The 24,507-nt window shown below is 39.0% G+C and overlaps 1 protein-coding gene across 3 annotated transcripts; it reads left to right on the top strand.

Annotated features, from left to right (window-relative positions):
• The first annotated feature begins 3,855 nt into the window (after window positions 1-3,855).
• C2H12orf54 (chromosome 2 C12orf54 homolog) lies at window positions 3,856-19,649 on the top strand. Of its 3 annotated transcripts, XM_074225644.1 has the most exons (14): window positions 3,856-3,994; window positions 4,144-4,234; window positions 4,667-4,725; window positions 5,510-5,537; window positions 6,921-6,956; window positions 7,380-7,408; window positions 7,852-7,882; window positions 8,578-8,616; window positions 12,301-12,333; window positions 15,567-15,591; window positions 15,795-15,819; window positions 17,120-17,168; window positions 17,844-18,152; window positions 19,473-19,649. In XM_074225644.1, exons 2-13 carry the CDS (start codon window positions 4,193-4,195, stop codon window positions 18,135-18,137), a joined length of 690 nt encoding a protein of 229 aa, XP_074081745.1. In that variant the 5' UTR covers window positions 3,856-3,994; window positions 4,144-4,192; the 3' UTR covers window positions 18,138-18,152; window positions 19,473-19,649. The 3 variants fall into 3 exon arrangements, with proteins under 3 accessions (XP_074081745.1, XP_074081746.1, XP_074081747.1); XM_074225645.1 differs by lacking the exon at window positions 6,921-6,956; XM_074225646.1 differs by lacking the exons at window positions 15,795-15,819; window positions 19,473-19,649 and having other exon boundaries at window positions 17,844-17,956.
• The last annotated feature ends 4,858 nt before the right edge of the window (window positions 19,650-24,507 follow it).

A 24,507-nucleotide genomic window follows, 5' to 3' on the forward strand; every position in this document is an offset into this window, starting at 1 on the left:
GGAGGGGAGAATTAGGGGGCAGATTAAAGGAAACACTAATCCTAAGCAAACAAAGCTTTAAGGATAAATGTACAAAAATATAGATTTTTTTGAGGTGACAAGTGAGAATGAGAATCTGAGGGGATGCTGCATAAATATGGTATAAATATGTATAAATATAACCAACCAGGATATCCAGAGAACTAATGAATGAAACATGACCTGCTCCTGACATTCAGAATGCAGAATGAGGCAAATTTTTTGCACCTGATCACTGTGGACATCTGTTTGATTGACTACAATGTTTGTAATGGGTTTTGTTTTTCCCAATGATCTCAATTTGGGAGTAGGTGATGGATAGGAGGGTGAGAAGGTGCATCAGTTGATTAAAACAAAAAAATAAAAATAAAAACCAAATACTACTACACAAAATTAAACTGTGGGGAAGGAAAATTTCCTACTATCCATTAAAAAAAGCAAGAGTTGCAATCATGCCATCTGACTAAGAGAAAAAAAATTTCAAAAGAAAAAAGGAATAATCAAGGAAACTACATTTTGATAAAAAAAAAAGCATTAAGATAACTCAGCAACTCAGTCATAAACTTATATGGTTCAAATTCCTTAGTGTTCAAATTCAGAAAGAAAGCTTTAATTGAGCTACAAGAAGACATAAACACAGTAAAACAATACTGAGACTTTAATGTCCTGTTCTCTATTTTGGAAAGAGATAAAAGAAAATATATAGACCTGAACAAAGTACTAAAGAAACTAGAATTAAATGGCATCTTCTAAATGGGTTTGCAGATGAGTATTTTTCAGCACTGCATGGAGCTGCTACAAAAACTGACCATGTTTTAGGGCACAGTTATATTAGAAACAAACATAAAAAGCACAAATATTAAATATATCCTTTACATTGATCTAAGTACCACAAACAAAAGACATTTGACCCAAATGTTGACTTAACAATGAAATCCTCAATAATGAGCAGGTCAAATAACAAATTTTTAGGAAAAAAAAAACTTGTGAAATAAAAAAAAGAATTTCTGAGATGCAGCTAAAATAGTTCTCAGGAGGAAATCAAAACTCTACAAAGAAGCATGTGCAATGAAAGTCAATCTGGGGCATGGACAGACATTCTATAGCTGGTTCCCATCTGCTATCCATATGATGAAGAGATAGACTGCTGATTGATGGTAACTGGAACTGGCAGGTTTTCAAAATGAGGCCTTAGCTTTGTTCTGATTCTTTGCTGACTATCTGCTGTTGAGATGAGAGAGATGATGTAAGAAGCCTTGGATGGTGAGGTGAACAAGTGACTCCTGTGGTTAGTAGAAAACTTATAGATTTGCAAGATTTTGTTTTCTTTTTTCCTTTTAAGTCCAGGGTAATTAGGTCTCATGTGTTCACCTTTTGTCCTTTACCTATGCTACCCTGTCTTCCTCACAGCTCAGAACACAATAAAAAGTAGATGAAATACATTATAAAAGTAAATAAACAAGTAAATAATAAATAAATAAATAAATAAACAGTAAATAAACAAGATTTTTTTTTAAAAGAGTAATAGACTTCTGGGGCAGCTAGGTGACAGAGTGGATAGAGCACTGGCACTGGAGTCAGGAGATCTGAGTTCAAATCAGGCCTTCAGACACTTAACAGTTACCTAGCTCTGTGTCCTTGGGCAAGCCACTTAATTCCATTGCCTTGCAAAAACCTAATAAAAATTCCAAACAAACAAAAACAACAAAAAAGAGTAATAGACTCCCAAGCATAAAGGTGATACTGGTTTATTACAAAGAAATAAGGTAAGGGAGAAAAAGTACAAATTCAACAGCTCCCAGTGACAGTTATACAGATATATTCAGACAAACAGTGAATGAATCTTTTCCATTCAGATCACTCCTTAAAAGAATTAATAATCTAGTCAAGGCTTCAGATGTCAATGATTTTATTGATGTTGGGTTAGCCATGCCCTTTGCTTGGCAGCTAGTTGTTTTGAACTCTTCTTTCAAGTAGGAAAAGCAAGTCTCATCAGCCCCAACTGCTTCTGAGATGAGAGACTGCATGGATATTATGGGGGAATGACCCCTGAGCTCAATTTTGTCTTCTAAGTATGTACAGAATGCTGCTGATACAATTCTTCATGTGGAAGAGGTTGGGGAGTCAGCTTCCAGGAAAGTTGTGATGTCAGAGAAATATGGAACACAAGCATTCTGTCAAGGCTTCTAGTTTGCTTACCTCTTGGTGAAGAGAAGCAGCTGCTTGTGGTTGCTTTGCCAGCAATCAATTACTGGCCAAAGTTTTGGCCCTCTCCTCTTCTGCCTGCTCTTGGCAATTCAGTGAAAGAATTGAGACAATTTGGCCATGGGGTCTGTGAACAAAGAACCCAATTCTGAGCATTAGCGTTTATTGTAAGGAGATTAGAGATGATTATAACTTTGTGAGTTATGGGAGAGATCAGAAGAGTGAGTTGCCCAAGGTCTTGGAATACAGAAGCCAGCCCAACTTTGCAGCCTCAGGAAGCTGGGAGATGTCACATTTGAATGCATTTGGAATTGGGACTACACAGATATTGTCTTAAATAAAAGCCCACTCTCCCCAGAGACTGAGGTTGTATAGGGATAGTGTGCCCCTGAGATGTTAAATAAGGGATGTTTGTAATTTCTTCATACTATATCTTTGAAATAATTATCCCTTTGTAAAAGCTAATTGGCATTAACTGATTAAGGGAAACTGGAACACTCATTACTAGCAACCTGGGGACTTTAATTGATAGGATTAGAGAAGAGTCATCCCAACCCATCAGTTGTATCCCTAGTACCCTGCTGGGGACATGTAGCTAGACCGGCTCTGAAATTGAGCTTAGAGTGTATTTACCACATGAGCAAAAACTAGTCTCACCTTTGTGGGGTTACTCTTAGTATACCCAGTTGTGAAATCTTATTTTGACTACCTGCTAATACCACCAGAATGGGTGGACTACTAGGAAATCTATGAAGTTTTTGTTTTTTTATGCTTCAAAGACCCTTTATTGAATGAAATTTTTATTTTATTATAGTAAGAAAAGGCTGCATTTACTATTTCTGCTCAAATTCATGAGGTTTTTTTTGATATTTTATTTTTCCAATTACATGCTATGGTAGCTTTTCAACATTTATCCATTTGCAAATTTTTAAGTTACATATTTTTCTACCACTCTTCCTTCCCCTTCCCTTTAGTGGCAAATAGTCTGCTAAAAGTTGAACATGTACATTTATACTTAACATATTCATCTATTCAATTTGTATAAAAGGAATTAGGATTAAGGGAAAGTTAAGAAAAGCATGAGATAAGAAGGAAAAACAAGCTTTTAAAAAGTCAATATAGTATACATTCAGATTCTGTGGTTTGTTTTCCTTCTGGATGTGGATAGTATTTTCCTTAAATCCTTAGGCCTATAAGGGGTCTAACAGACTTTGGTTTGGGAGTTATTCAATCATGAGTCCTAAAAAATACTTTTCTAGGGCTAATTATACAAATATAAGTGCTGGATGAGTTGTATATTATTACCTAAGTCACCAAGAATATCCCTTGCCAAATAAGGGGGAATGGAACTCTTTCTCTGATTCTGCCCCAACTCCTTTAGATGAAGAAATCATTTAGAAAGAATTTCAACAGTCATCTCATCTAATCAAACCCAATCATCTTACAAAAAGGAAAATTGGAGTTGGATTTAAAAGACTTCCCAGAAGTATGCATCAGAGGTGGAATTCAAATCCATGCACCTTATCACTAGAGTCCTCAGTCCTGTACTGAGGCTGCTTGAATCAACAGTCTTGTGTTTGTGAGGTCATGGTTGATATCATACAGAGACTTGATTGGGGTGGGGTAGGATAAGAGCATGGGAAGAGAGGGTTAGAGGCTAGGGTTTAGGGATGCAGCCTTGGGACTCCACCTAGGTAAAAGAATGAACAAGGATTGAACCAGTCTGACATTTGGACTAGCTGTGGTGGGGAAAGGAGGCAGAACACTCAAGGTTGGTTGCCTGCCTAGATACATTCAGGAATCTGGATTCCAGGAACTGTTAATTTTCCCCAGCAGGTTTTGGGGGCAGAATTAGACTTGAGGAATTCCTTTAGTGAGGAATGAGCTTGAAGAGTCTATCCCCTTTTCCCTGATTCCCAGCATATTTGTGACTAATCTGTGAAGCCTCCTGAGGACACAAAGGCATCTCATGGATCTCCAGATGTCATCCAGAAGAAAGGTCCCAGCTGGGGTAGGAGAACCCAGTCCTTATCTAAAGGTCCCCCCATCCTTAGTGAAAGTGAGGCTGACCACCTACCCCCCCACACCTCTCTTCTCCCCCCTTCTTCCTTGCTTCCTCCACATCCATTTGGCAATCTTTGGCTCTGGATCTGGTTTTTGCTTTGTTCTAATTCTACCCAAAGGTTCTATTAGCCCATCTGCCTCTGTTCTCTGGCATTTCTGGACCTCTTAAGCTGAAGATAGGGAAATGTACCATGATTCCTTCCCATCCCTTCCCTTATAATTCATACATACACTGGTAAACTTCCAAATACAAAAGGATCCCTGGACCTGATACAACCCACCGTCTTAAGGCCCACTCCTCACCTATCCTCATCCCTGGGGTACTGGGACCCATTAGGCCCTCAGCCCACAAGGTCCCAGAATCTTTCTTCCTATCCAGGGATCAATGGCAGAACAAAGTAAGCAAGGCGCAGGAGAAGACCCTAAGTTCAAGAAAAGGTATGTATTTTAGAGTAAGATCAAGGAGGGATGATATGAGAGTGAACTGGTCTATGGGCAGTGGGGAGGGGGGGGGGGAAATAGAAATACTCTCCCTTTACTAGAAAAGCCTAAGCAGGTTCCTTCTTTCTGGTTGATAGGGAAGGAAGAATCCATTCCCTACCTTCCTCAATTTCTTTGTCTAGAAAAATTGTCATATCTTTTGAAAAAAGTGGGGATGGGGGAGGAGGTTGCATTCTATTTCAACACCACTAAGAGATATAAGGGCTTAGGGGTGAGGAGGACCTGGAGGACAGCTTAGAAACATACTTATTTATTCAGTATGTACCACAGAACTCCTCACTCCTCTCTGTGAGATTTGGGGTAGGGTGCATTGTAGGGCAACAGTGCCTGAGACAACTACCAAATTTGGTATCACAAGACAGTCTATGGTAAGTGATAAATGAGCAATACAGATTATAAGATCTGTGAATGTAGAGAAGGAAGACAGAGAAAACTAAAGGAAGAGATGGGACTTTTCTTGAATGTAACATGTTTGAAAAAAAATTGACAACATTAGTAACTGGATAAAGAGGAGCATGGAGGGCAGCCCTGACTGCTTGCATGCTTGCAAGGTCTATTCAGTGTACTGATCAAATGTTTAGACTTCAGGAAAACTGGGAGACAGTGAAGCATGATGTAGACAAGGAGCTGGAGGAGAATCAGGGTTTCTTCCTGTTCTCCCAAGGCTTCTTTTCTTCAGAATAGGAAGCTACTTTATCTAAGAGTATGAATTCTCTTTCAGTAATCTTCAGGATCATGTGGACAAAATAGTAAGTAGATAAAAGAATTTATGGTATAAGCCATTTCTGTAGAATCTTAAGACATTTAACAATCTCCCTGAGTTTTAGTTGCTTGATCTATAAAATGGTAGTAGGAGAGAGGATTTAAATGAACTCTACAGTTCCTTTCAATTTTAAGATTTTAGCTTTCTATTCTTTTTCAAACATACTCTCTCACACATACACATAACACACTAACAAGTGTAGGAGTGACTAGAACTTGCCTAATATATCAAAAGATTTACCTCCTCCTGTGGTGGGTCTCCTGCCTGCTTCAGCCATGTGGTGCCTTACTCTGAAGCCTACCTTCCACTGGCAGTATCTTGCTCCTTCCCTTGCTTCCTTCCCACCTAGCATGACCATACTAGGTGTGGACTACAATGAATTTGCCCCAGGCACCAGGATTTCTTGTTGCAAATCTGCTTTCAAACACAGTCTCTACCTCTGTCTCTTCTACCTCTATTTCTGTATCTCCTTCCATCTCTTCTCTTCCCCACTTACTCTCATTCCTTTTCTTATTCTCATACACATGCTTTCAGATGTCCTGACTTCCACTCTGATATCTCCTCTGCCCCTTATCACACTTGATGAAGCAATTTCCTGTTCTATGTTTGTGGGTAGTCAGATTTAGACCATCATCAGGTCCCAAGGGAAAGAATCCTTCTAAACCCCTAAGTCTGATTGCTCCTGTCTCATATATTTTCTGAATATAGACTGGAGCTTGGAAAGTGAGCCCTGATTGGGAGGGTGGAATGGTCTTAGTAGAGAGCAGTGAAGAATCTTAAGGTTCCATGCAGAAACCACTCCCTAGTCTGCAAAATTTTATATATATATATATATATATATATATATATATATATATATATATATATATATACGATTTGGAAAGGACATCTGGCAGGAGAGTGAGTTATGAACAGGGGCTGAACTTGGGGAAGGACAAGCATGTAAGGCAAGCACCTGGTCTTGTTAGAGAATCAAATAACTTAGGACTATAGGAAACTTGGGTCAAGTACTCTCCTGGCCACCAGAGGCAAGAGCCTCTGGATAGATGGATGGATGAATGGATAGATAAGATTGATTCAGAAGGATGGAGAGGCAGATAGAAAATTCAGGATGGACACAATGATGGATGGTTAGATTTGATGGATGGATGGATGAGGGGAGAAGGGAGGAAGGAAGGAACTCTATCCCCAAGTCTATATCAAATTTTGATTCTCGATGGAGACTCCCATAGAACTGAGAAGTCTGTCCACCACATGGGCTTGTACTATGACTTGAGACAAAATCTTCATAGAAGGCTATCCCCCTCAAGACCCCATTGAATTCTCTGTTCTGCACACACCTGAAGTAACATTACACTTTTCTTTGCAGCTGCAGCAATATCATCAAGAGGTCCAGAGCAGAAATGTGAGCCTTCCTGAAGCATGTCACTTACTCTACTCTTATCCCTTATGTTCCCTCCTTTTTTCCTACCTTCTTTAATTTCTCCCAGGGTCCTGGAGACTAGTCAGAACTTGAACCTGACTCTGCCACTTAATAGATTTCTCACTAATGAATGCCTCCTGGATATTTTGGAAACCCCACCATTCTCCCTTTTCTCATAGCATCCATAGCTTTTACCTCTGGTGGCCAGGAGTACTTGGCCCAAGTTTCCTACTTTCCTAAGATATTTGATTCTCTAAAAAGGCCAGGTGTTAGTCTTATATGCTTCTCCTTCTCAAAGTTCAGTCCCTGTTCATCCTCACCCTCCTTCTGAAAGATGTCCTTTCCTAATCCCATAGAGAAAGGGTTGCCCTTAGAAGTTGTGGTGTTGTTTCTGTTTGTTTTTAGGAAAAAGAGGAGCAGTTGTGCCTCAAAATGTGAGTAACACCTCTTCACTCGTTCCTCCAGCTTCACAAATTCCAACATACACAGAGGTGATAAAGCAGCACATTTTGGAGGCAGATAAATGGAAGCATTATTAGGGAGTAATGGGTTCTCCTTTCCAGAAAAGTTTGGGCTGTTCCAATATTTATCAAGGCAAGGATTGGGTGAAGTCCAAGTTAGGGAATGGGGAATTCTGAAGACTTTGTGAGACTTAGAGGAGCAGTGGTTTGATGTTTGGGATTCAGGATAAAGATAGTTTCCTAAATTCCGGGGGGGTAAGCATCCTGGAGGAAGGGATCTGGAACTATCCTTTGCTATAGATGATTTAAAAACTAAAGCAGAAGTATGGAATTATATGACAGAGGTAGTAAGTAAAAAACATGAACAATTTGTCTACTGCTCTGCATTAAGCTCATGCCATCCTTTTTATTTCTAGCAATGACCTGGAGGAGAAAGTAAGAGCACAGGTGAGTAGGATCCTCATTACTTTGGGGGGAGCCTAATGCCAGAGAGAAGCAAGGAGGAGGGAGGAGAGTCAGATAGTTCCTATAGGGAACAGGTCTAGATAGCTTGGTACTTGGTAGAGACCATGATTAATTATATCTCCAACCACTGAGATTAAGCTCTTCCAACATTTCACCTTCTTTCTTCCCTCTCCTCCATAAGACAAATGTAAAATATTAAAAAAAAATTACGTAACACTTCTAAGGTGTGCAAAGAACTTTATATATGTTAAGTCATTTGATCCTCACAATAACTATTATGATCACCATTTTGTAGATAAGGAAACTTAAGGTTGAGAATGACCCCATGAAGCTGGTGTCTGAGGCAGATTTGAACTCAAGGTTTCCTGACTCTGAGTCCAACATTCTTTATGAATCTTAAATATCAGTTATTATCATTGTTATTTTTCAGGAAGAGGGAAGGAAAGAAAATGGAACCTAATCTTGTGATTCCCCCATTAATTATATATAGTTATTCACTAAGACCCACAAGGAGAAAAGTGTAATGAGCTGAAAATGATTTTGCTAGAGTGGGAGAGACTTAGAAGTGACTTAGCATGAATACTCAGCTTCAAGTAATTCTATTTTAAAGATTTTCTAGTTAATTCAGGATTCAGGGGGAGCCCATGTGACACTTCTTAATCCTGTCTTCTCAATAGAGTACCCAGCTGATGATGATCAGAGCCAAATGGACTGAGGTAAGTATGGAGCTCTATGGTATGTATATATATATGAGTATGTATGTGCACATTCAGGAAGGAAATGTCTATTTCAGGAAGATTCCTCTGCTCCCTAAGCCCTTATCCAACCATCCTTATCCTAGTTTCTCAATTTCCAGAGAGAATCCAGAACTTCCTTCTAGGCCAGGGACTAAATTTTTTGTATCTTGGAACCTTTAGCAATCTGATAAAGCCTATGGACTCCACAACAATGTTTTTAAATGTAAAAAGTAAATTATATGTGATGAAATGGAAAACAATTATATTAAAATATATCTATAAAAATATTTTTTTTTAAAAGTAAAACAAAAACAAGTTCATTAACCCCAGCTTAAGAACACCTGTCTAGGCTCGCAAAACTATTACAAATTGACAATGGTTTTGTAGTTTTAGGTTTCAGGAGCTTAAATTGGCCTTAAATGTAATGTCATTGTCTCTCATTTCTAACCTGCATAGTTGACAGTTTTCCTGAAATCCAATATGGCAGTTTAGTATTTAAATTTTTATATATGTATAAATATATATGCATATATACAAAATATATATATATACACACATACAGACTGTATATATAAACATACATATATAATACACATACTTATATCTCCATTTATTTTCAATCCTTTCAAAATTAAATATAAAACTTAAAAACATACTAATTTCAAAGATGTCATCAAAAGTTTTCTAGAGCAACCTTTTAAAATGAATTTTATATTTTATAAAACAGTTCTTGGCTCATAATTTTTGGGTTTTTTTAATTCATCTTTACTTTCATTCTTTAACTTAGACTCAAAGGTTATCCATGCAGCTTCATTCTGTCTCTTTAGGCTTCTATAATACTTTTAGTACTATAGCTCTCTGCTACTTTTATTCCTCTTTTATAATCTCTCTCACTGCTTACTCCCTGAATTCATCAAAAGAAGCTAATATCTGAGGGGGAAAGTCTCATATTAGAACTTATCAGCATTCTATACCAGGAGAAGACTGGTTGAGGAACAACTCCTGGGACAGGGAGAAATAATAACCTTTAAGGGAAGAAAAATCTAAATCATGATGTGAATAATTATAATTCAAAGGCCAAACCAATTGAAGACAACATCCAAGAGATAAGGACAAAAGAAAATACAATCTAGGAAGTCAGTATGGGACAGGATGTGTAATAGGAATTTTGTAAGATTTAATCTGTCTCTCCAGTCTTTTATTTCAGTTTTATTTATTGTGTTTGACATAGACGTTGCTTAGTGTAGATACTATTGATATGGTCAGGCCCATTAGTTGCCCCAAGTAAGCCTTGAGCTCAGATGCCAACTCTCCAAACAGAATGGCTCACTGGACTCTGAGGCATTTGTGAGACAGCACTGGTGAAAGGTTTCATCTTCTTTTTGAGAGCAGGAAAGACTGGTTTAGATGGTGGCCGAAGATGAGAAAGTAGCAAACAATTCTCTGTGTCTTCTTTCTATTTTGGTAACATCCCAGACTGAGTTTTACAATAGTTTTCCTTGAGAAGAGGGATAGTATTTCCAAGTATTTATTGTAAAACATCATAAATGTTTAATAAATCTTTATTGAATTGAATGTGTTTTAGAAGTTAAACATATTACAAGAAACAAATGAGCTCCTTTTGGGATCCAAATGATCTTTCAAAGATCAGAGAAGAAAAGAAATTCACACTCTAGGAGAAGGTGATAATTATGCCATCAGGGATGCCAGTGTTTGATGATTTATCTCTGTTTTCTGGTTTCATGACAAGAAATAGAAGTGTTTCTTTAATATTAATGGAGTCTGTAAGAAGCATAATGAGTAGGCTAATGTCCACCTCTAGCTCCAGTTATTGGGAAAAGCCCAGGTTTGTGCCTGTTTTTCCTACTGCACAAAAATAGTCAGTTTAGTATGGGCATTGCTTACTTCCTTCCTCATCAAGAATATCTCAAAGTGGGACAGCTAGGTGATGAAGTGGATGATAAAGCACCAATCCTAGAGTCAGGAGTACCTGAGGTCAAATCTGGCCCTAAATAATTTAGCTTGTGTGACCTTGAGCAAGTCACTTAGCTCCACTGCCTTGCCAAAAAAAAAGATCTCAAAGCAAGTAAGGCCATTCTTAAGAGTAGTGCCTTTCTGGCCAATGGACTCATCATTTATAGGTAGTCATAGATGAATATAGTGTGATTCAGACCTCTTTGAGGAACCAGTCTACAAGATTATTATGACTATATTATGCTGTCTGGGTGGAGAGCAAGCCACAGAGATGTCATGAAAGATCTTTCAAATTTCTTATGTTTCAAAAATATTAGCCTTGGTCAATGTCACTGTCCAATGAGAACTTTCTCAAACTCTGCTTATTCTCTGGAAGGATAATGTGAAATCAATGTCCTTGGTTTGATTCTTTGGATCATTTGGTTGATAGGTAATCTTATAATTTTATGTAATATGCTTCATGAGATATCATGTTAAGAGTTTCACTCACAGGTTTAGAACTCAGGTCTGTAAGTCATTCCATTATTGTTGTCCAATTTCACCAATCTTGTCAATACCACCAAAAAAACAGTATTTTATGTTAGAGCTCTGGGACAATTATCATAAACATATCATGAAGAAGGCTGAAGCAGGTACTGTGGAGTGTTTAGAGCTTGATCAGACATCTATTATGTCAAGGTCATCTGTTACTTCCTGGGCCATCACTAGTCACCTTGACTTTTGTCCTGTCTGTGAGAGTGAGGTCATCTGTTACTTCCTGGGCCATCACTAGTCACCTTGACTTTTGTCCTGTCTGTGAGAGTGAGGCTGATTGTCTTTGAGCAACATTGCCTCATTTTCTAGAACAACATTGCCCCAACTCACCAAGTCAAAGACATTACCTGTGATGTCATTGGTCCTCTTTGAAAATGATGGATAAACAATTACCACCACTACCACCACACTTTTGTACAACCAACTTCCTAAGACTGGGCTGGAAAAGTACAGGATGGTTTATCATAACTTTGACTACAACAAAGGAAGGGACCTCAATGCAAATTCAATGCTAGATGAGTACAGATATCCCAGTAGCCCTATTTATCCAGAATAATTAATTCTATGCTTTCTGAAAAAAATCAGTCTACCAAGGATTCAGAATTCTATTCAAAGTCATAAATTAAGGTACAGAAGAAACTGGCATATTTCCTTTACGGTGCTTCTCTCTACTGGAGTCAGTGTACCTACTGATGGGATAATGCCACAGTTATACACAGCTTCATATGTTCCATTTCTTCCCATTACTTCTCATGTGTAGATTACTTTCAATGATAAGAGACTTCTTTTTAAAATATTTTTCCTTCCCTCTAAAGGTGAATAAAAATGAACAATCCCTTCTTCTACTCTTAACATCAATATCATTAAGCTTAACTTTGAAGTTGATTATTTCTAGGCAATAGCTTAGATGGAACTGAAAGAGAAAACAAAAACTCTTAAGGGAAATTGAACATCAAATTAATATGTTTGCTAATCATTACTTTTCCATCTGACCTCTCAGTGTCTCTGATCGATTGACTCCTTTCCTTCATTAAAGGTAGAAAAATGTAGATTGTGAAACATGGGGAGTGACTCAATAGAAACCACAGGACCTCAGAGACACCAATTCCTGACCTCTAAACTTCTAACCAGATTATCTTCTTATTCCCTGACCAGGTGCAGACTATTTTTAGAAAGCTGCAAAAGGAGGTAATGACATACATAACCTCTCCCTAATACCCCTTCTCCCCACCCTATTCCCAGTCTTCCTGGGGGATCTTAATTTAGGACTTCTTAACTCAGTGGTTACACCCTCTTGTCCCTCTCAAGGAACCCTGACTTTTTTTTTTATAAATTTATTTTTTCAACTATATGGAAAGATAGTTTTCAACAATCACTTTTTGGTAAGGTTTTGAATTCCACATTTTTCTCCCTCCTTCCCTTCCCTCTTCCCTCCCCTTGGCAGAGAGCAATTTAATACAAGCTATTCATTTATAACTATGTTAAATATATTTCCATATTAATCATGTTGTGAAAGAAGAATCAAAACAAAAGGGAAAAATCACGAGAGAGAAAAAACCCATAAAACAAAAAAAAATTGAAAAAATTGAAAATGGGGGTGGCTAGGTGGCACAGTGGATAAAGCACCAGTCCTGGAGTAAGGAGTATCTGGGTTCAAATCTGGCCTCAGACACTTAATAATAACCTAGCTGTGTGGCCCTGGACAAGCTACTTAACCCCATTGGCCTTACAAAAACCAAAAAAAAATGAAAATGGTAAGCTTTGGTCAGCATTCAGACTCCATAGTTCCTTCTCTGGATATGGATGGTAGTTTCCCACCAGAAGGAGGAACCCTTTTCCACCTTTACCCAGGTGGATTCAAACAGATGCTATGTCAGAACTATCTCTACCTTAAGTTCTTGGGATAGCATCTGAAAAAGATAGGAAGACCACCTAATAAACTGAATAGAATAAGTCTAAGGGGACAGCTCTTATTTAATAGTACTATGATTTTATTCTGGTAGGCCTAATTCAGGAAGACTAGATGTCCTTGCAGATACTACCTACCCCCACTCCCATCCCAACCAAGCTCTGCCCTTTCCCTCTCAATCTTTTGACCACTTAGATTATATTTATATAATACCAGATCTAGAATAATTAAAAAATGAAAAATCCTGCCATGTTTAATTCAATTTGATTTAAAATCATTTGTTAAGGACATAAGGACATAAAATACATGCTAAGTGTCATTTGTCCTTTGTTCTTAAAAAGAACTATGACATCAGAGGTGATGCAATGAAATGCAAAGTGAATTGTATTTAAAGGAAGGGGTGCTATGCAAAGCCTCAGTTTCTCCTCCAACCATCTGGGTCTAGATATGAATCGAATGACTGGAGATGGCCCCCCATACAGTGGGAGACCTTGGTCTTTTTAAGTAATGGTCTTTTACAGGTCTCAGTTTAACTGAGGCAATGCCCATTCAGTGATTAAAGCTAGGTAAAGAATGAGTCACAATAATATAAAAACTAGTAAGATAAATTCCTTGACATCAAGGATCTTAAAATCTTATAGTACAAAAGAGTATATGATGAGTGACCAAGAGAAGCAAAAGTTTATGTTAATATAGGAAAATACTGTAAAGCAGGTACTACAGTTATTTTCCCATTTAACAGATGAGGAAATTTGTGACATAGCTAGTAAAAGCCAAGGGAAGGATTTGAACTCTTACTCTTCTACACTGCCTCCCAAACAAAATACCTCCAAGGAGTAATTGTCCACTAACAGGCAATCCATCCTGGCTTTGTCCATTTTCTTGATGAGGAGGAAGAATTCAAGATCACTACTTGTTAGTAGTATTGTGGAGGGCTTCCTTGGTTGAACAGAATGACCTCAGAGTTTTCTTCCAACTCTGATATTCTATGATTCTATTTACATTCTCAAAGCTGAAAGTCCAATTATTTATTTGTGAACAATCACTATACCACTAAGTGTCCATGTCTCAGATTTGTGCCTTTGGGAACACTTAGGACCAGGGAATTTATTGACAAATAAGTATCTTCCTTTAAGCTGTGCAGGTAGTGTACTATTAGTTCTTCTGCTAGACTGCCACAGTCAACTCCCAGATTGCAGCAACTCTCTTTGGCTCAGACTCCCTGAGGAGCACAAACAGGGAAACCCTTTCCCATCTCAAAATCCTAACACTGAAGGACAGGTGCTGATGTCCACACCTTCAGTGAAATGAGATTTAAAGATCTGAGTTATGGCCTTCCCCAGCCCTCTTTTAATTCCCCGAATTTCTGATAATTGGCTATAGGTGCCCCAAGGCAGACAGATGCAGAAGTTTCTCCTAACTATGATCTTGGTTAAGGAATTGTCCTTTACCCTCAGAGATTATTTGAAATGATCAATAAAATCAATTATTCCCTTGTATTGTACAAAGGCCTGTCTTGGGAGATGGGGATTAGGGAAAGGAGAGAAATAGGATTATTTTGGAGCAGGAGGAGGAGAAATAATATACATCCAGATCCTAAGTGAAAACAATGATGATGCATGGGGGAGATAGCAGCAGGGCAGGGAATTTTGTCCTCAGTATGTCATTCAGCCATAAAACTAGGAATATTCTCACCTGGGCAAAAAATAATTGTGTGAAAATGGAAGATTGCAGTAGAGAAAACAATTCAACTTTAAATCTGACCGGGCTGATGGGGTAAGAGGAAGATGGGTCTTAGGAGAACAACAAAACTTTGGAATGATGTGGTGCTTGTAAGATTTGGTGGGCTGGCGTGACAGCTCTTCCCACTCAGAGGAAGCAATCTTCCTGTTTTCCCCTATCATGACATAATACTGAGGCAAAGCCTTGCTCTCCCTTTATGCTGACACTTGCAAACAACCACCAGCCCAGTTGACTCAAGCTCAACTAGCCCAAGGAGTGACACTTGGGGCTCAGAATGGGCATACAATTTTTCAAAAAAGTTTTCTTAATTATTTTGGTTTGGAGGCAGCTGGGTGGTGCAGTGGATAGAGCACTGGCCCTGGAGTCAGGAGGACCTGAGTTCAAATTCAGCCTCAGACACCTAATACTCACCTAGTTGTGTGACCTTAGGCAAGTCACTTAACCCCATTGCCTTAACCCAAAAAACAATTATGATTTTGCCCCAGAGAACAGTATAAAAAGGGACTAAAGACAGCCAAGGGATTGACTCTGATGGCTGAAAAGAGGTTTGTTTTTTTTAAATGTCCTTGTAACTAATAATGCAGTAATTTGGAGCCTTCTTTTGGACATCATACTAACTAAATGGATTACTCTCATTCACAGGTAGAAATTCTCAACTCTGACGCTGTGAACACTGGCTGGGGGAATGCACAGAAAAATCCCTACCCTAACCCTTTTCTTTCCCTTCACCCCAAACCTACCCATTCTCATTGATAACTTTTTTTTTCAGCTTCAGGAAGATGCTCAGTTCAGAGGTGAGAAAGTGATACCCCCATACCCTAAAAGTTGGGGAATTATGTCCAAAGATTTCTCCCTAGAGGGTTGTTGCCTATGAGACAGGGCAATATTCCACATTTAAGGCAATCATGTCAAAGACATGGGATTTGGGGACTTCCAGGTGGGACACAGGTCTAAGTGGTCCAGTCCCAAGTGTCTATCCAGGTGTGTTTCTTTGCAGCAAAGGAGAAGAAACAAGCACAGAGGTAATCAGTTCTCCCAACTCAGCTGCTTGGGTCTGGCATATCGGGGTAAAGGTACAGGGGGAATTCTTTGGGATAGAGGTTCAAATTCAAATTCTTAGATGTCCTACTCCCAATTTATTTATTTTTCACTTTGGGAACACAATCTTTCCCCCCAATCTTACCTACTGAATATCTTTAATAGGACTGAATCCAGAAATAAGAATTCTAGTGTCCAACTAAAGATGGAATGAAAGCTTCAGAAATTCCTGAGGAAGGTCTTAAGAGTGTATAGAGGGAGAAATAGGGCTGGAAAGGGCATTCTGATCATTCTACTAAATGAAGTATGAAAGTTTTGGACTAAACTATGTTTTTATCAGCCTCTTCCTTAAAATTAATCTCAAAAATTCTATAATTGCCTCCAACCTTCTCATGGGTCATTGGGATCAATCAAATCTCATAGACTTCCTCTGGCCATTCTCTTTATTTGATTCTCATTCTATAAGAAGAAAAGAAAAAATTTTTTGGACATTGAGTTTGTGGCTAGAATGAAGAAAAGGCCCAATGGGCAGTGACTAAGGCAGATGTCTGACTCACAAAATAACTGCAGAACTCTAATAAATTGGTGTAGTTTCTGAGGCATATCCCCACAATACTCAAACTGAGAAAGGGATACCCATCAAATCTCATAGACTTCCTCTGGCCATTCTCTATATTTGATTCTCATTCTATAAGAAGAAAAGAAAAAATTTTTTGGACATTGAGTTTGTGGCTAGAATGAAGAAAAGGCCCAATGGGCAGTGACTAAGGCAGATGTCTGACTCACAAAATAACTGCAGAACTCTAATAAATTGGTGTAGTTTCTGAGGCATATCCCCACAATACTCAAACTGAGAAAGGGATACCCAAGAGTCCTATTATTCCTGCCACCTCATGCCCTATATGTGGGGATTGAGGAAGATCAGAGGGGGGGTTAAGTGGAGATCAAATCTGATTCTGCCCTTTTTCCCCCCAAGGGAAAATTGAGATAAGAGGGGATGGTAGACTTGCTCTAGAATTAACATATCCTCTTCCAGTGGCAACATGAAAACAGAAATTAAGAACTCTAACTTCCAAGAATTCTATCCCTGAATAATATAGAAACCGAGGCAGGACAGTGACAGTCTATGACATTGCCAGAAGAGTCTCATGCCACAATTCTAAGTTATCTATTGTCCTCCTAGCCTGAATAGTTGGACCTTAATATTACAGAATCAATGAAAACCCTCTGGAATTCACATCCATATTCCTATGACTTTATGCCTCCTTCTTGTTTTGACCTCAGGTATATATACCTGTTCCATGAAATCCATGCCATCTGTGCCCAAGGTTGGGTAAGTTGATTCCTATTTTGACAACCTTCATTTTTTATGACGTCAGTCATCTTCAGAGATATATCACCCTTCTGAAAATTGGGGGCGGTGAAGTTCAAGGACACAACTCTAGAAAGTCTTCCTCTGGTTTTAGTCCTGAAAAGGACCAAAATCCTTTTTAGAGTTCCAGGATCATTTTTCTAAAGAACGGAATTGAGAAAATGTAGGGAGAAGTGAAAGCTATAAAAAAGGAGATAGCTTGAAGAATAAGACCTATGGGGATATGAGGGAAATCTAAGAACAGGCACAGAAACAGGGAAAGACAAAACAAAAAGATTGAATATATTTTGACTAGAATGGCAAATCCATGAATGTAAGTCTTCAGTTAAGGTTGGAAGAGGTATAAAATGAAGAATATAAAAGGCCTCAATGGTCAAGAAAGAACTGTGACTTCTCTGATGACTCAATTAGTTGGTAGCAGAACTAGTACTCTAAAATTTTGGCCCTTGACTCCTAGTCCCTGTTTTTTCCACAAGGCTACACTGTCAGCATAAATCAGGACCCCCAGATCAGATAATTTCTATTCCATCATTATCCAGAATAGAAAAATCCTAAGGTCATGAATGAAGAAAGGATATTTATGATGACAGGGAAGTTGGTCCTGCTCGTTCACCTACCTTCTTTCCTTTACTACAGAACCCTCAAGGCTCTAAATTAGTGGGTCCGTCCAAAGGGAAGAATGTTGCTGAGCCCAGCCGCAGGGATTTCTGTCCACCACCTGAGGGTCTCCCTCCCAGAACTAGCCTGGTTCCCAGGACCCTTGAGCTGCACTCTGAAAAACATGACTCCCCAGCCCCTGCTCCACTCTGTGACCTCCTAAAGTCATACTCCCAGGAGCTGGTGTCTTGGAGTACTGCTCCTCCCATGACCACCACTGTCAGGAAGAAGAAAACAAACTCAATGGAGTATGATCCCCATATGAAGCAGTGACTCACTGTTGAGCAGGTGAGAACCCAGTATTGGAACTTGCTCAATTTCTATAAGCAAGATCAAGTCATGTCAGGTATGAATTTATTGTGAATTAGATTTTCTGGGAGACCTCATTGGGATGAATCAAGAAAGGAATAGAGGGGATTTAGGAATAGAATAGTTTAAGAATAGGAGGAAATACAAAGTATTGCATTTCTCTTTTTTTTTACATATAAGAACATGTATAGTGAAAAATTACTGATGAAAAGTATCTGAAACTTCCAATCAATACTAATATAGAATATTACTGGAGAGTAATACTAGAGAGCAGAATTCAGACTCAGGAAGAGTCTTTATCTTAGACTCTATGGTAGGAAGGTCGTTACTATATCAATATTGTGCTCAAGAATACTGGGCCCCAAGTATCTGGTAAATGGCTAAATTGTATTGCTCCACACTTTCAGTACAAATTCTTGAGAACCATTTTTTGTTGTCCAGTTGTATCAATTCTTTGTGAGCTCATATGGAGTTTTCTTGACAAAAATTCTGGAGTGGTTTGCCATTTTCTTCTCCAGATCATTTTACATATGAGGAAACTGAAGCAGCACATGGTTAAGTGACTTATCCAGAGTCACACAGTGTATAAACTCAGTTCTTCCCAATTTCAGGACTGGCACTGTGTCACTTAGCCGCGTAGGTAAAGCAGCCTTGAAAGCCTTGACAACCAAGCCTTATCCTATAAGTATATCCAGAAGAGATATTGCCAGTTGGTGGCAAATTCCTCTTTTGTCGTGTATATGTATGTATGCTTGGTGGGAAGGTACAGAGTTTTTGTAAGGTATAGTTTTTTTGGTAAGGTATAATTAGGGTAAAGGGACAGAGTGCCAGCCTGAAGTCAGGAAAGCTCATCTTCCCAAGTTCAAATCTAGCCTCAAACATTTACTAGCTGGGGTTAACAAAGGGTGAGAGACATAGGGAGGAAAAAATGGTTATTATAAACCAACTTCTCTGCTATACAGCTCTTGGAGTATAAAATTCATTTCTTTCTCAGTCCCCTCTTCCAGGGATTAGATGAATCTAATTTTTGTGAGGTAGAGGTAGACTTCAGAGGAAAGGCACAAATTGTCAAATCCTTTTAGGATGAGAAAATCAAAACCCTGACCCAGAATGAGTGGGTTTAAAGAGGAAGGAGGATGAGGTGAAGGTAACAGGGTATAGGTATCCTTGATGACAAGATAGCCCAGGAAGTAAGAGGGATATGGGTGGAGAGAGGCAACAGATCCAGAGCCCTTTTGACCTTGGTCTAACTCCAACGGGAAGAGAATAAAGTTTCTTTTGTTTCTCTTGAACCATTAGTGGAAGAGAAACAGTGAAGACATCATCTCCAAGCACACCAGAGCCATTCAAGGGGATACCAGTGTCTACCGGTGAAGCAGTAGTATCCTCTGACCTTGGGATAAGGTTTAGACAAACAAATTTCCTACCACCAGAAGCTGTCAAAAAATAACTCATTAAACATAATTGAAAAACCTACTTGAAAAACAGCTGTTTTATTTATTCATGAGGGAATGAAATCATCTGTTCTATATTTGTACATGTTCATTTATATCCAACTACTTCAAGACCTCATTTGAGGGAAAATGAGTTTTTCTGACTCCGGACCCAGAACACTATCTCTAATGCCTAGCTACCTATTAGTACAATACTAATACAGAAATATGTTGCATGATTCAAATGATAGCACTTCTATTCTTAAAAAAAAAACCTTCCCAATCAAAGATGTGCCACCCTCTCTTCATCCTTGACCTGAAATTAAGACTAGAGAGTGTCAAATCAGCAAAAAGTGATTTAACAGTGAAAATGGTACCTTATCACTTGTTATTAGCACAATTTATTTCAGCTGTTGCCTCAGCTTAGCAAGCCTAGTGCTGAAGGCGTGTGAAACAACCATCAAGCTGCTCACTTGGGTGTCCATGAAGCACAAAGATGTTTTGGGGTATTGATTTCATGAGCCTTGAACGTTTTGAACATTAATAGAGACAATCAGGGAACTGATACTTTTATCTGGATGACTCATTTTTCCTGTAACAACCCTCTGCCCATTCATCAAAGACAGCTAGTAGCCTGGCTTGAGTTGTATAAACCTGTTAGTTGACATAGTGAAAAGAGAAATAGTATCAGAATCAGGGAAACCTGGGCTCAGATATGGCTTCTGTAAAATCCTATGTGTGTCTGAGTAAATTACTTAACCTTTCAGTACTTCTGGTCAAAAGACTGGAGAGAGGGTATTAATCTATATTGGTAGAGGAAATTCTTTACTGAAGTCCTTTAAGCTGATGAAATCACAGGGTTAGCAAAAGAAAAAAAACCTTAATTTCTTTGCTTTGCTTTTCTCACATTCTACTTTATATATTTTTGTGTATGTTGTATGCCCCTTTTTATCTCATGAATTTCTTGAGATCAGGGATCATTTTTTAAGCTTTGTGGCATAGTGCTTTGCATCTGCTTCAATGGATCTGGTCTTTATAATAACCGTTCAGCTTCTCCAATCATGAAGGTTTTAACTCATTTGTGCCAACTCATCCTTGTCATCCCATATTTCTCTAGGCATTTTAACATTGTGGTTACCAACCAAAATAGCCAAGATTCAATGATGAAGCATGCTATTCACCTTCAGACGGAAGGTATGAAGCACAGGATGCAGAATTAGGCATTTTTTTAATGTTGCAATATGGGAATTGGTTTCGCTTTACTATGCATATTTGTTAAAAAGGGGTTTTAAATTTTTTTTCTTTTCAATTGGGAGGGGATGGGGAAGAAAATTGATCTTTGTTTGGAAAAAAGTAATGAGTACCACTGTAGCATGAAGGCTTATGTCACCATTTGCTTTTGCTACATGACCTTTCCATTTCCTTTTCTGTTCATTTATCTTCTGGATATTAATTTCTCATATGAGTCCTCTGGCAATATGCCCTTACATGTCTCTGCTTGTCCTTGGAGTACCCTGCAGTTTTGAATTTTAAGAGATTGTAATGTTCTATTATTTATGTTGACATTGGTTAGTTATTAGTTAGACAGTTATATTGACATTAGAAAAATATTTGTGTCAAACGATTATTTTTGCTTCAACTTGGATTCATTGAAACTACTGTGTTCATTCTCTTTGTCAATCAGTCCCTTGGTATTTTAAATTTCAAAAAAACAGAGATATACATAAGTAATTCAAGAGTCAAGGGGCAGCTAGGTGGTGCAGTGGATAGAGCACCAGCCCTGGAGTCAGGAGTACCTGAGTTCAAATCCAACCTCAGACACTTAATAATTACCTGGCTGTGTGGCCTTGGGCAAGCCACTTAACCCCAATGCCTTGCAAAATATACAAACAAAAACAAAAATTATAAAAGGGGTGGCTAGGTGGTACAGTAGATAAAATACCAGCCCTGGAGTCTGGAGTACCTGGGTTCAAATCAGACACTTAATAATTACCTGGCTGTGTGGCCTTGGGCAAGCCACTTAGCCCCATTTGCCTTGCAAAAACCTAAAAAAAAAAAGTCAGCAAAGAGTCTTTTAGCAATAGCAGAAGAATAGTCAACAAGGATAAGCACTGAGGTTACCTCAGGTTGTTTTAGACTAGTGAAGCTCCCTATAATCCACTAATCTAAGCATCAGAAGACAGGACAGGAGTGACTGGTCTCTATTGTGTATTCAAAAATAAGATCAATTCTCTGAGCTCTTGGTTCCCTGAGCTAGAATGTATGTCTCAATATATTTTAAGGAAAAATTAACCTAACCTACATGGAGAAAGAAATTAAAAAATGTTCTTTCAGCTACACTCATTTTTTATCTACAGCATCTGTCCAAAGCATTGATCCTAATGGAGCTGCTTTATACACTAATGGTCCAACTGCATACCATAGAGTAGACATAAAGCATTTTGATTCATTTGGTTTGTTATCTAAATTGTGGATCTTTACAAAAATTTAATTTGGAAAGTTGCATGGTAATTCCAAGCTTGATGGTAGTAGCAAAACACATCCTCAAGCAGAAACATCTGAAATACCTTTGCCATCATTGGTGAATCATCCCTATTCCATTTGTACCCTGTGCCCACATCCTCTATGACAGTGCAAAAACCTTAGGAACATACACTTCCCTGTTTTATGCTTTGCTTGATATTAATAATCAAAGAATCAGAAAATAGCCAGAGGGGGCAGAGCCAAGATGGTGACAAGAAGGTGTTGAGTCTTGGGTGCTCTCTGATAAAACTTGAAACTAAGGACTCTAAACTTTCGAGAGACAGAACCCACAAAGGGACCCAGTGAGGCAGTTATTCTACTCAAGGTAACCTGGAAAAGAGCAGAAAGGCTCTGCTCCCCAGGGACGGAGGGACAGCCCACCAGAGGGGTGGCCCACCAGAGCGAAAGAACTTCAGCCTCCCGGAGGCAGCCCCAGGGCGCTGGGAGCCCTGGCTCACAGCAGCAAGGAGTCTCCTGAGCTGCACCCCGGGGAGCACCGGGCACAAAGTGGGGGACCAGCAGGGGACCTCTGCCAGAGCAAGCACATGGAGCCCAGCCCTCAGGGCACACAGCAAGCAGTGTGGCCACTGCATTCCAGATCTGGAAACAGAAGCAGGTGGAGCTGGCAAGGTGGAGCCTCCAGGGCATGAGCCCATTGAGTTGAGGGAGCAGAGTGAAGAGAGACTGCAGAGCTCTGTCTTCCGCCCCTGGAATAGGACTCTGGGGCTCTGACAACATTCAGATCCTGATCCCAGTCTAGGCCCCCCATAGAACAGCAGGGACCCCCCCCACCTCAGCCCTGTGGCAGAGGGAGGTGCTTATAGTCATTCACAGACCAGGAGGGAGGACAGAGCCTCACACACTGATACCCTTGTGGGAGTGTCCCAAAAGCTCAGGAAGCACCCCCAAACCAGGCCCAGGCTGGGAAAATGAGCAAGCAGAGAAATAAGAGAAAGACCATTAAGAAATATTTTGCATATGAGCCCAAGAAGGATCAAAACACTCAGTCTGAAAATGAGGAAGCACAAGGTCCTTCATCTAAAGACTACCAGAAAAAACAGAAATTGGGCCCAGGCTATGACAGAGCTCAAAAAAGACTTTGAAAATCAAATGAGGGAGTTGGAAGAAAAACTGGGAAAAGAAAGGAGAGAGATACAGGAAAAACATGAAAATGAAGTCAGCAGCTTAGTCAGGAAATCCAAAAAAAAAAATGATGAAGAAAATAGCATGCTAAAAACCAGTTTAGGTCAAATGGATAAAACAGTTCAAAAGGTTATTGAGTAGAAGAATTCCTTAAAAAGCAAAATTGGCCAGATGGAAAAAGAGATAAGAAAACTCTCTGAGGAGAACAAATCTTTCAGACAAAAGAATAGAGTTCAGGGAGATTGATGAGTTTACCAGAAATCAGGAATCAACACTTCAAAACCAAAACAATGAAAAATTAGAAGAAAATGTGAAATATTTCATTGAAAAAACAACTGATATGGAAAATAGACTTAGGAAAGATAATTTTAAAATTATTGGAATACCTGAAAGTCATGATCAGGAAAAGAGCCTTGACATCATTTTCAAAGTATCACTACAGGAAAATTGCCCTGATATTCTAGAAGCAGAGGGCAAAATAGAAATGGAGAGAATCCACCAATCCCCCCGAGAAAGAGATCCCAAAAAATCAACCCCTAGGAATATTATAGCCAAGTTCCAGAACTCCCAAGTCAAAGAGAAAATATTACAAGCAGCCAGAAGGACACAGTTCAAATATCGTGGAGCTGCAGTCAGGATCACACAGGACTTAGCAGCAACTACATTGGAAGCTCGTAGGGCTTGGAATATAATATACTGGAAGGCAAAAGAGCTTAGAATGCAACCAAGAATGAACTACCCAGCAAGGCTGAATGTCCTCTTCCAGGGCAAAAAGATGGGCTTTCAATGAACCAGGGGAATTTCAAAGGTTCCTTTTGGAATGGCCAGAGCTGAACAGAAGGTTTGATCTTCAGACACAGGATTCAGGTGAAGCATGGAGATTGGAGAAGGGGAAAATATGAGGGACTTAATGATAATGAACTGTATGTATTCCTGCATAGAAAAATGACACTGATAATACTCATGTGAACCTTCTCAGTTAATAGAGCAAGTAGAGGGAGCTTTTATAGTTGAAGCACAGGAGAAAGCTGAATTCAAAGATAAAATATGGTGCAAAAATGGAGTCAATAGAAAAAAAGGAAAATGTAATGGGAGAAAGAAAAAAGGAGAGGGGGAATAGGCCAAGATATTTCATATAATAAGTTTTTTTCTTTATTACAATTAGCTATTGCAATGATATGGAAGGGGAGAGGCAAGGGGGAATGAGGGAACCTTTGCTCTCATCAGAGGTGGCT

The sequence above is a fragment of the Macrotis lagotis genome, chromosome 2, assembly GCF_037893015.1.
Source record: "Macrotis lagotis isolate mMagLag1 chromosome 2, bilby.v1.9.chrom.fasta, whole genome shotgun sequence".
NCBI classification, from domain to species: Eukaryota; Metazoa; Chordata; class Mammalia; order Peramelemorphia; family Peramelidae; genus Macrotis; species Macrotis lagotis.

What these genes read in the sequence shown, in the direction of transcription:
- C2H12orf54 (XM_074225644.1), top strand. Translation starts at nt 4,193, where the DNA reads ATGGATCTCCAGATGTCATCCAGAAGAAAGGTCCCAGCTGGG. An exon ending in GAGCAGTTGTGCCTCAAAAT is followed by an intron (nt 7,409 to 7,851) that starts GTGAGTAACACC and finishes TTTTATTTCTAG; the next exon opens with CAATGACCTGGAGGAGAAAG. An exon ending in GAGAAGAAACAAGCACAGAG is followed by an intron (nt 15,820 to 17,119) that starts GTAATCAGTTCT and finishes TTTTGACCTCAG; the next exon opens with GTATATATACCTGTTCCATG.